Source organism: Humulus lupulus, chromosome 8 (genome assembly GCF_963169125.1).
Source record: "Humulus lupulus chromosome 8, drHumLupu1.1, whole genome shotgun sequence".
NCBI lineage: Eukaryota > Viridiplantae > Streptophyta > Magnoliopsida > Rosales > Cannabaceae > Humulus > Humulus lupulus.
This window is the reverse complement of record NC_084800.1, coordinates 62,358,125-62,369,905: the sequence shown is the minus strand read 5'-3', so window position 1 is coordinate 62,369,905 and position 11,781 is coordinate 62,358,125. Positions and strand designations below refer to the sequence as shown.

At 33.1% G+C, this 11,781-nt stretch overlaps 1 protein-coding gene across 1 annotated transcript; it reads right to left on the bottom strand.

Annotated features, from left to right (window-relative positions):
• Window positions 1–476: 476 nt before the first annotated feature.
• Window positions 477–5,616, bottom strand: LOC133793833 (phragmoplastin DRP1B). Its single transcript, XM_062231092.1, has 16 exons — window positions 5,339–5,616; window positions 5,103–5,166; window positions 4,903–5,007; window positions 4,427–4,531; window positions 4,172–4,222; window positions 4,020–4,081; window positions 3,691–3,781; window positions 3,507–3,571; window positions 3,007–3,201; window positions 2,604–2,723; window positions 2,431–2,501; window positions 2,124–2,349; window positions 1,862–1,912; window positions 1,384–1,612; window positions 1,018–1,157; window positions 477–804 (listed from the first exon to the last, which is right to left on the bottom strand). The coding sequence occupies exons 1-16, from the start codon at window positions 5,465–5,467 to the stop codon at window positions 676–678; spliced, it is 1,833 nt and encodes a 610-aa protein (XP_062087076.1). The 5' UTR covers window positions 5,468–5,616; the 3' UTR covers window positions 477–675.
• Between the last annotated feature and the right edge of the window lie 6,165 nt (window positions 5,617–11,781).

Here is an 11,781-nt window from a genome sequence, read left to right as displayed (position 1 = left end):
TTATTTATTTTATACTCTAATATCCCATGAACATAGTGGTAATTTTTTGTTTACTAATATTAAATTACGGCTTAACTTACTATTTGTATCAAGTGTCTTATTGACCTATGTGTATCTCAAGCGTATTTTGGATCGAACGACGGTTAGTGATACTAATTAATAATTAATGAAATTACTCATTCAATATCTTTCCCTCTTTTCACCTGCAACACTTTACTCCAATAAATATAAAGACTTTTATAAATGAGTAATGATGGTTCTAAAGAGGTTACTTACCAAAGTTTCAACTGGTACATATATTGAGCTTCAGCTGTCATAATTGAGGTAAATGCATTTTTAAAACAGTACCATATGACTTGACATCACATGAACACTCAACTCTGCGTACCTGGACTGTTTAATACAATTATTATTATTTAAATATGAAAACTCTCAGATATTTTTGAGTGTGACGTGGTTCTGTAATATTATAAATATGCAGTTAATGTAAAGAACGAAAAATTTTTATCAACAGTGAAAATAAGCTACTCCCATCTACGATCTCTCATAATTAATGTCTATAAATAGAGCTGTAAACCATAAATAATAAAACAATAAAGTAATGCTATAAATATATATATATATCAATATTAATTTCAATGAAAATAATGGATCTCTTTTCTTATTATTTCATCATCACTTGGACCAAGCAACTGCATCAATCTCTGCTTGAGCACTTCTGTATAACTCCAGCTTCTTTGCGAGGGAGGTACGACGCTTCATGACAGCTGGATCCTCATCCAATAAAGAAGCCAATTGCCTTGTCTGCATACCAAGATATCTTACATAAGTAAATTATCCTAGGAAAAACTTAAAGCTTTCAGAAAATTTTACGAGGGAAAAATAATTTTATAAAAGCTTTTTTTTAATATTTTTTATTTTTTATTTTATATTTATAAATGCTATAAATTTTATGAAGTTACATTAATTCTAATACTCAATTATTAAAATAAGAGACGGGTGGAGAAATTTTCTCACCTCCTTTCTACCCAACTCGGCAAAAAAATAGTCAAGTAAACTACGTTTGGCCTCCCGTACTTGGCAATAGACAACGGACTTTGGTATGGAATTCCTTAGACTTGCACAAACATTGTTGACGTAGGATAAAACTACTCTTCCTGTTTCAATTATTAGAACAAAATACCTTATTTTAAAGTGTTACAACTAATATATCGATCAAATATAGTCAACATTTTTTTTAATTCCTAATCATAAAATTGCTGTTGTTATCGACTGATCAAATCAATTGTATGGTACTTTCAACTAAACCAGTCTTTGTTCATGTGGTTCCAGGCTTAGTACCACACTCAAATCTTCCATAGAAGTAATTATATAGCAACTTACCAACCCCTCGGAGATATGCCTCGCTGTATCTATCAAAAATTGAGTGTGTGGGGTTTCCACCCTTTTCAATATCTTGAGGAAGCTTACGAAAGAACTCAACGGTTAGGTAACCACACTCCATATCGACCAACAGAAGTGTTGCTTTCTTGCTCTCTTCTCTCATTCTCTCAAGCGATTCAATTGCTGCATTTCCAACTTCAACTCTTAATGTGGGATACTGCCTTAGTTCCTATACAAGCACCCCAAGAAACTACACAGTCAAAATCAACTACCACCACATCAAGGTAAGAGTTAGAAATTATTTTCATCTTTATTAAGACTTATTTTAAGTTTCCAACTAGCGATTTCTCACGAGACAATTTGTCCAACTAATCAATTTTTCATGAGCCTAAGTTAGTTACAGGATATAAATGTCAAAAAATAAAATAATAATAAATGCAAGTATTAAGTAGTGAACGTGATAGATAGAAAGACTTGCCATGGTCTCACCGAGAGACTTGTGAACCAGATCCTTAAGTATGTTGTGTACCTAAGCCCACAAGATACACATGATATCAGACAAACACACCTAAGCAACACATGGAAAAGATTAATAGGGGGGACAACACAACAGTTATACTGAAAGTAATAATGCATATTCTTTAACAGGGTCATTATAGTATTAAGCTGGTTAATAAAAAGATTGTTTTCATGGTTAAAATCTCCTATCTACTGTACTTATTAGATATTAGATATAATACCATATCCACCGCTGCCTCAGCGGGACCCCTGATGCATACTAAGGAGGATTCAACGAGTCGTCGGTATCCTTGTTCAGGAGCAATTAAATGTGGTTGATATCCATCTGCTTCAGTAATTATCTTGCGAACATTATCTATTGACAAATGCCTATCGAACTGCAACCTCTTCAAAGCAGCTGGAAATTGATTGTCGAACACACCGAAGATTTTTTCACCCCCAGGTCGCCTGGTTAAACCATAAATGAAAAGGGTTGACTCCAAATCGAATTGAATTTAAAAACAGGTACGAAGGTCAGAGATAACGTACACGCCATCGAGATGTTCTTTGAATATCTGATCGAAGGTACGACAGATTTCCATAACCATGTATAATTTTCCCTGTAATTTAAAAAACGTGAACATTATTAAGAGTACATTCAATATGCTTAGTACTACAACAAACTTTAAACCACTTGAGGAGGCACTGCTTGCAATTCTTACACCGGCATCAGTAGCAATGGGCCTTCCAAGTCGGCTCATTTCTCCCTCCAGCTCCGTAATAGTCTTGCTTATAAGAGACTGAAGGCCTGGGATTCTGGACTTGATCACAGTTTCCAAATGCTGAAAATTTGATTACATCAGATGTCACAAAAGGAAACATTGTTACAAATCAATAGACAGAGAACATTGACCATGATTTCAAACAAGTACTGGAAAAGAGAAATTAACGGTTGAAAGCTTATAATTGATCCACAAGTTCAATGTTAACATACAAACAATCATGCATGCATGGAAAGGATATAAATGTTAAAGAGTCAACACTGACTGACTCTACAAGTCTATATTTTTTCTAGAGTTAGTGTAATTATTTTTGTAATAATATACAATAAACAGCTGTGCATACCTTGGAAAGCATCTTTGCTAAGTGCTCAGAACCCATACGATGAGCAAGATGCCTGTACTCTGTGGTATTCGAAAAGTACTCACGCTCCCTACGTCGAGCAGCCATCATATCAACACTTTTGTTGATATCAGCTTGGGAGCGATTCACAACACCAATCCAAGGAAACTGAAGCTTATAAGATTTTCCCTCCAAGATCTGAGAGAGAAACACATATTTCATTAGCTTGTTTGGGAGGAACTTGATTGGTTTGATCCTTGAAACGAGTACCAATAAAAGTAGGCATTAACGAAAACAGTATTATAACAAGTCAAAAACAAATTTAAGAGGCAGAAAACTGCATTCATCATACTTCTTAAAATATTGACAACACAATAATTACACACTATATAATACTATATATACCACGTCCTGTCAAAGCTGTTCTTTCCTGTTTTGAATTTTCATTTGAAGATTCCTTTTTTCTTTTTTTGTTTTCCTATGAATTTGGAATTAAAACTTACATCAACTGCATTAGTACCCTTGTCCATAAGATCAATTTTCGTCAAAACTCCAAATGTCCTCTCCCCTGAGTAATTGATAACCAAAGAAACTAAAATCAATATGTGTAGAAGGAAAACCACTTAAATAACCCAATAAAATATCTTTTGATATCAATATGTGTATGAGAAACTATGTATATCTTACCTTTAGGATCTACTTCGCGAGAGATCTTAATTGCATCAGAAGTGGCAAGATCCTGATTGGCAGGGGAAATTGCTAGAATAATACAATTTGGCTGCAATAAATCCAATCATATAATCAATCTCGCACGATATGATTTTCTTCATGAAGAGTGAAAAACACATAATATCTGACACATATCCTTATTTACACCATAAACATGTGTCAAAATTTACATATTTGAGTCAAATGATACTTGCTCAATCTTTATTTTTCGCTTATTTTTGCCCCTTTACTGGAAAATTACTAGCAAGAAATTGGTAAATATGTCAAAAAATTCAACAAATAGGTACCTTTTCAATGAAAGATCGAACCATATTCTCGATGTCCTGCACAATGCTCTCTGGTTGACCCTCTAAAAGACCACAATATGACCAAATGTCAATGAGCTAGTCTTGAATGTAGTGTGCTAAATAGCTTGCAGAATTTTAGGTAAATAACTCACCAACAGCTACTTTTGTAAGTCCAGGAAGATCAATAAGAGTCAAGTTCACAACTGCCAGGGTCAAACAAGCAAAAAAATGAAAATAGTTGGACGATATCACTCTAATATTTACTCAAAAAGAACAATTTTCAAGATAATAAACTTATGATCCCTTAAGCTCTGAGTTTCTCCGATAATGTATCTAATTTGTAAAACATAAGATACATCAAGTAAGCGAAACAAAGTACATGATTGTCAAAGAAAACACGTATATACCATTGGGAGAGTAGATACTGAGATGGATTGGAACACTAGAAATTTGTTTGGTGCTGCGACCTGTCTCGCGATCAGTCTCATCACCGATCTCCTTTCTCACAGCAGCTAAGCAGAATACAATATCAATCAGAAATAATTATCTTGAAAGAAATTTATATGGATTGAACTCCATACCACTTTCACACTCATCCACCCAATCCAATCACTCAAGTAAACTCTACCAGTCAATCATTATATGGTCCATCATTGATCAAACAGTAGAACTATTTTTCTTTTCTTTTCTTTTAAGATGAGTTCATCAAAATGACAATTTTAGAAAGTGAATTTAGTAAAGGGGCCTTCCTATTAAAAATTTGGTTGTTTCGACAAAACGATCACGTTGATCAGGGATCAAAAAAGTTAATAATTTGCAATAGTTTATTCTTAAAAAAATCTTTGATGACAATATAAAAATCTTTGATTTTAAGTAACTATACCAAAATCAGTGAACTTTTTCCTGGGGAGGTGCATAAACTCCGCATATTCTCTTCCATCATCAATCCTGTGAAGCTGCAACACAAGAGGGCGCCGAGTAACAATCCCTGCATGTTACGTTTCATGATCATCCCAAATAAACTTCCATGCATATATACAGAATTATGAAGATTTTTTTTTTTTTCATTTCACGTCGTCTTACCTGATCCACGAGGCAAAAAGTCCTTCCCCACGACACTCTCCAAAACCGAAGATTTTCCAGAGCTCTACAAAGCCAGTGACTATATTAAGAAAATAAAATTCCAACGATATAATGAAAGAAAATCAAGACATACCATGTCGAAAAATCACGAACCAAAAAACAATATATGTACATGATCATGAGATTGAAAGACACGAAAAACGGTGATGGCGATCAAAATCGAGATGATATCGTACCTGGCCGCCGACGACAGCAATTGACGGCAACGCGTCCCAGAGAGTCGGTAAGGCGCTTTCTTCGCCGTGATCGCCAAGGGCGGTGCACGCCCTCTGTATCTTGTTCACCAATGAGATTAGGTTCTCCATGAGAGGTCGGAACGGAGAAGAGTGAGCTGACCAGGTACACGAATGGGAGTTATAGTAGAGAGCAAGACCAATGGAGGAGGGAGAAGTTTCTATAACTGAAGAATATTTCGCTGGCGAAAGAACCGGGGAATGGAAACGGGTAGGAGAGAACAAAATATTATAATACCATATATGAAATCTCCTTAATAATCAATCTCACCAATCTTGCTAATTATTTCCATATATAAATTGATGAAATTAATTATGTTAATTAATATCAATCATATTAATTAGCCAACTCATTATGTATTAGCCACATTAATTAGCAAATATTTAGAAAATAAATCAAAACCTTAGAGGATATGTTTTTGTAAAACTACTATTTGTAATTAAATTTGCTTGTAATTCGAAATAATTATTTAATTTTGTGTATTTGTCTTAAACATATAATTAGAAGTAATTTGCTCTAATTACTCGTTAATTCTCAAGTCCCCAAAGAATTAATAAGTGCTATTATACTGTGTAATTACTAAATACAATCAACTTTTTTAAAAATATTATCAATTTTAATAAGAGAAATTTACAATGAAAATCATTAAACCATTAAACTTGAGTCAATAATTAGTTTTATTAGCTCAAAGGTTGCACTTAAACCATTAAATAAATTTTTTTGTGCTCAAAGAGATCAACAACACTACTATTACTCTTATTCCGAAAATTCACTGTCCATCATTTGTTAGTGACTTTCGGCCTATCTCATGTTGCACTGTTTTGTATAAGGCAGCTGCTAAATTGATTGGTGAGCATTTGAGGTGCATCTTGCCTGACTTAATTGCTCAAAATTGGGGGGGTTCATTCATGGGAGGTTTATTGCTCATAATATCATGATATGTCAGGATTTAGTTCGTCATTATGGTAGGAAGACCATGCATCCCAATTGCATGTTTAAAGTGGATCTGAGGAAAGCGTATGATACTATTGATTGGGTTTTTTTATTAGAGGAAATGCTGCTAGCGCTGAATTTCTCTGTTAACTTTGTGAATCTGATTATTGTTAGAATATTTTATATGGACTAACATAATTAAGTGTTGTTCACACAGTGTCGGTATTAGCATGTAATGATAACTGTATAATCGGTAATGCATGATATTACCATCGGGCCATAATGGGATGAACATAATATACTAACATGCTCGGGGCCCATGGACACGCTCTAAAACGTCTTTGGTCAGCCCATTGGGCCAAGACAACTAATTCTCTCACATTAGGCATGTAAGCCCAATTGGCCCATAATTCCATATATAAAGGATTGTGCTATTGATTGATGATTAAGGTGGAATGACTGTGGCTATGGTGTAGAGAGAATGATAGAGTAGTGTTCATTACTCCCAAGCTCTCCTTTTCTCTATATGTGTAGATCAAAGAAGTGTAATCAACATGATTATTAGAGATCAAGGCGATAATTGGAGGAACGTATATTATTATATTAATGCCCTAAATAAAATGTTTGATCATGGAAAATTCATGAGCATGATTTGATATTGATTATTGTTTATTTAATGCTCACTGTGTTTTAATTTTAACAATTGGTATCAGAGCCAGGACATTTGATTTTAGGGCTTATTAGAATAATTTTTTTTTTTTCAAATCTGATTTACATAAAAAAAAAATCGAAATTATATATTATTGGTAGATAAAATCAGATTGGAGGATGAGTATTGAGTTTATCAATATTTTAGATTGTATTTTCCGTTTCGTTTACGTTGAAAACACCCAAAACTCCAAGCTTTTTCAAAGCTTATTAATGGCTGAAAATGGCTATTAGATCTACGGGTTTCGGATGTTTATAAGTTTGAATGGGTATTGGAAATAGAAAGAGCATGAAAAATGGAGAAAAACCCCTCAACGACATCATAATCGGAGCTCTGGTGGCTAAAATCCAGCGGGGTCAAAATTTGGGTTCGAAACGGGTCGAACATACCCGCTAGAGGTTGAAGACAACCTCAAAACGACATGTCGTCGTTTTTCTGGTTTAGTGTCATTTTTGGTTTTTTTGTCATTTTCCGAAGTGCTGTCGTTTTTTATGATTTATGTCGTTTTCTGACAAACTACATGTAGTTTGCTAAAAAGCTACATGTCGTTTTTGGGCATTTTTTAGCAAAAAAAAAAATTATTTGGGCGCGTGGGGGCGCGTGAAGATTCCATTTTGGACCAAATTTTCACCATTTTGCTCCTTTTTAATTTTTCTCATTTGATTGTGTGATTATATTTTGGGTTTGGTCAATTTAAATTGTTAATTGACGCATAATCACATAATTAATTTGAATTAATTTTTTTTTCTCTCACAATTTTATTTTTTATTTCATTGGATGAAGACATAATTATATTCATGCCATAAAAATTATTTGATAGATGATTGACATTTTTGATAATATAATTATGTTAGTGAATAATTAATTGAGTGCTTATGTACTCACCTATCGTGAGTCTAAGCATGTCAATTTTGTTATTCATAAAATTGTGAGAATTGTGATAAATTTATCGTTAATTAATTTAATCTCATACAAGGCCATTTTTTATTTGTTTATCATTCCATAATTTTGTTATATATATTCCTTTCGTGATTTTGATAATTTTTTGTGAATTTCATTGTTGTTATTATTATGAATTCTTTCGGGGCATATACTATGGAAAATGTGTAATAAGATATTGGTCATGGTTTGTGCATTTATTATAAAAATTATTGTCAATATTTAATTAATATTTTTGGTAATAAAATTTGCTAGAAATACAAAAATGCGCAATCGGCCTTATTAGATAATTATGAGATTAAAAAAAAATTCATTGAATGTGTTGTGCTTACCTGTCGTAAGTTTTCACATGTCAATTGTCGAAAATTGTGATTCATGTTAAATACTTTTCTCTCGTATCAATCACAATTAAAAACTAAGATCCATACATGCAATTTAGTCATCCTGTCGATGATTTTACTGTAAAGTAGGATGCTTAGATGGTGAAGGAAACACATTAGATGTCATGAACCACACAATCTTTTCTACCCTATCGGTAGTGGATTAGCTTAATTTGGTTATGATATTTAAAGTAGTTGTCCTTACTTGCGTAAGAGTCATATGTTTTGTTTGAACGACTCTAACATGACATGATCGTTTCCGTTGATAGATCATTGAGAAAGCTAAGAAAACAAGCAGATTGCATAATCCTTGTTTTCACATAGTGGCACTGCTCTAAGATATTTTTAGTATTAAGCAATCCTTAAACCTCTACCGCTTAGTTATCGGATGGGACTATAATATGTCTTGTCATATCGATCTCTCATTAGAAAATTGGACTAGGCCTCGAAATTGATAAATCTTGAATTCATTTGAATTCAAAGATGCCAAGTTACTGCATGCTCAGTGGGAGTATTGCGATGGGTGTCAGTTGGTTTTAGTAAGGTATATATGTGTCGATCGATCCCTATTGACAAATTTTATGAGGGTGGAATCACTTAGGAATTTTTCTTGGGCATCTAAAGTGATATTCCTACGTTTGCTACACAATGATGAGTTCAGGAGACTAGTACGTTGGTTTTGTGCCTTGAAATAGTTTCGGCGGAACTAATTAATCAATTATTACAATACTTTTATGCTTAAGGATCAAGATAAGGCATAGATCATTAGTTGACAAGTTTTGGATCAATATTACAATGGATGTATGATTGTCATTGTCTATTCCGAAGAGATGATTGTGTTAATTGTGAATGTCTGTAAATATAGTGAATTCAAGATAATGGGTTAATGCATATGTACTCGATATCATATCGTTGTTGCTAGTAAAATTGAGGATAGCTAAGCTATATTTAGGCAATAATTTTGGATTGATTTAAGTCTGAACAAAGTTTTCAGTATAGTGACTTTGATAACTTAGTTACAATTTTGGATGAGAAATTGAAAGCATAGAGGACATAAGTTTTTTGACTTATTCAATCTCAATACACATATTCATCGCTAATGACTATCATAATTATTGATAATAGTTTTACAACCCAATTGTCCACAATGATTAATCTATAATGCATACAAATTTTGAAAGATATCAAGTATTTATCACTCTTTTGTTAAGATCTCTCATGCATTATTATCTTGAGCACAATCTTCTCAAAGTTTTGACTCATCAAAGTTTGAAAGCTTTTATGTTTTAGAAAGCTTTATAGTGGAAAACACCTAAGGGATTAAACCATGCATGCATAATGATATGCAGTCACTTTTTATGTGTATTGTTTCTCGAAGTGACAAGGACATAACAAGACTGGTAGATAGTCTTAATTGTTGTACTCCATGCATCTTGGTTTGATGGTTGTTATTATATTTGAATGTCTCTCAGGGCAAATTATGTGTAGTATACATATCCTATCGATATGATATCATACATAATTTATTTGATTGCTTATTGCATGCTGGAGATTAATATGGTGTTTGTTGATTATATTGGTCCAAGTGGGAGAGATATTTGAATCTTGTATGGACTAATATAATCACAAACATAATTTCATATTCACAACCATGTTAGTTGTTTTTTGAAAGAGACAATGTGAGAAAATTCTTTCGCAGCAACACTCAAGATACTAAGACTCAATGGATCATATCGTTTTATTCTGAATAGCCTCATGAATGTTGTGATTGAATAAGAATTTACATCTAAGGCTATTTCAGAAGTTCTAATATTATGAGGCAATATAGGGCATTGCATTTGACAATCTTGGATTTTAATCATATGAGAGAAGATGAACATTTAAGTGTTTTATTGAGAATATCAAGTTTAATATGTATGGCTCTTCTAGCTATTATTTTTTATAAGTATATAAAGTTATCTATATTGGAGTTTTAAGCTGGCATTAGACAAGGGTTAAAATTTTATTTAGGGAATAATTGGATTTATCCCTCATTTTGTTGCTTCCGCTGTTATTATTGATGACCTACAATTGGCCAGATTATTGTAAGAAACTCCATATGCGGACAAATAAAGATAAAGGATCGAGACAGTTTGATAAACCTGTGATTCCATACACGAGATAAGTTTAATTACATATACCTCTAAATTTCTAATCGACAGTCATTGGTAGTTCTTAATCCTTATTTGGAGAATTGATATGGTTATTTCATGATTTCCAAGCTATGATCAAGCGTGAAAGTTTAGGCTTAATCCCATAATAATTGGGAGATTTTCTTGATGGTGGTTCATTTTAAGAATAAGTTGTTTGATGGTTAAAGTAAGGTGAATTAAAGCCTATAGCTAGTCTCCACTATAACAATGAATTTGTTCATTACTATTATTGAGTTGTAAAGTGGTGACTATTTGGAAATCAATATATAAGGATGCAAGAACTAAATTCTTGTTTAAAGGACACCCGATTTCAATGCATTAAATCCATTTTGAGGCAGGACATCAAGATAGTGATTACTGTAATTCTCAAAATAGTCAATTCGAAACATTATCGTTAGTCAACACTATATGAGAGATGAGTGGGAGCAATGATATGTTTATATTGTCACTTGATATAGTACATTGCTCATATCTTATGATTTTGATCTATTTTGGAGACAAATTAAGCCGTTATTTGATAATATCTGTCAGATGAAGAATTCTTGATAAACCTTGCATGGTCTAAAAATTTAGATTCTTCGTGATGAGATCAACGGTAGACTGAATTGTCTCATAGTTTGCATTAACTAACTATTGTAGTGATTAATGTTTCGATTTCATTGAGAATCTTTAAATAGTCTAAACTGTGATGTGTTATGAACGACCTAAAGTCCATGATATTAGTAATGACGAGAGATCAAGTTTGAGATTATCTCACATATATGCTTATTGAAGGCAGCCTAGGGCTTACTCAAGTATACACATTCCTATCGTGATATCTGTTACAGGCATGCTGGATTGGTACTTGAGTTGTCATCCTTATGGTACCAAGGATGTGTTAGCAATCGACAAACCAACATTGTGGCATATAGTAGTTGGTTTTAGTGATATCGATTGGAAAGGCTGCATGGATGATAAAATCCACTTATAAGCATTCATGATTCTAGGAGGAGCTATTTTGTAATTAAATGTCATATGAACACATACAACTTCCTCTCTCGTACAAAGTGAGTATAATGGTAAGGGAAGTTATATGTGATTAGGTGTTGCATGGACATTGACAGCATCCTCGTATGTGAAGGTAGAGTGTGTGGCGTGTTACGAGGACATTGATTGTACATTACAATTGCGATATTCCGTTTCAGTGTTAAGAGTAGTTGACTCTATTGTGAACTCACTGAACTTATGTGATA

What these genes read in the sequence shown, in the direction of transcription:
- LOC133793833 (XM_062231092.1), bottom strand. Translation starts at nt 5,467, where the DNA reads ATGGAGAACCTAATCTCATTGGTGAACAAGATACAGAGGGCGTGCACC. An exon ending in TTGCTGTCGTCGGCGGCCAG is followed by an intron (nt 5,167 to 5,338) that starts GTACGATATCAT and finishes CTGGCTTTGTAG; the next exon opens with AGCTCTGGAAAATCTTCGGT. An exon ending in AAAGAACATCTCGATGGCGT is followed by an intron (nt 2,350 to 2,430) that starts GTACGTTATCTC and finishes TGGTTTAACCAG; the next exon opens with GCGACCTGGGGGTGAAAAAA.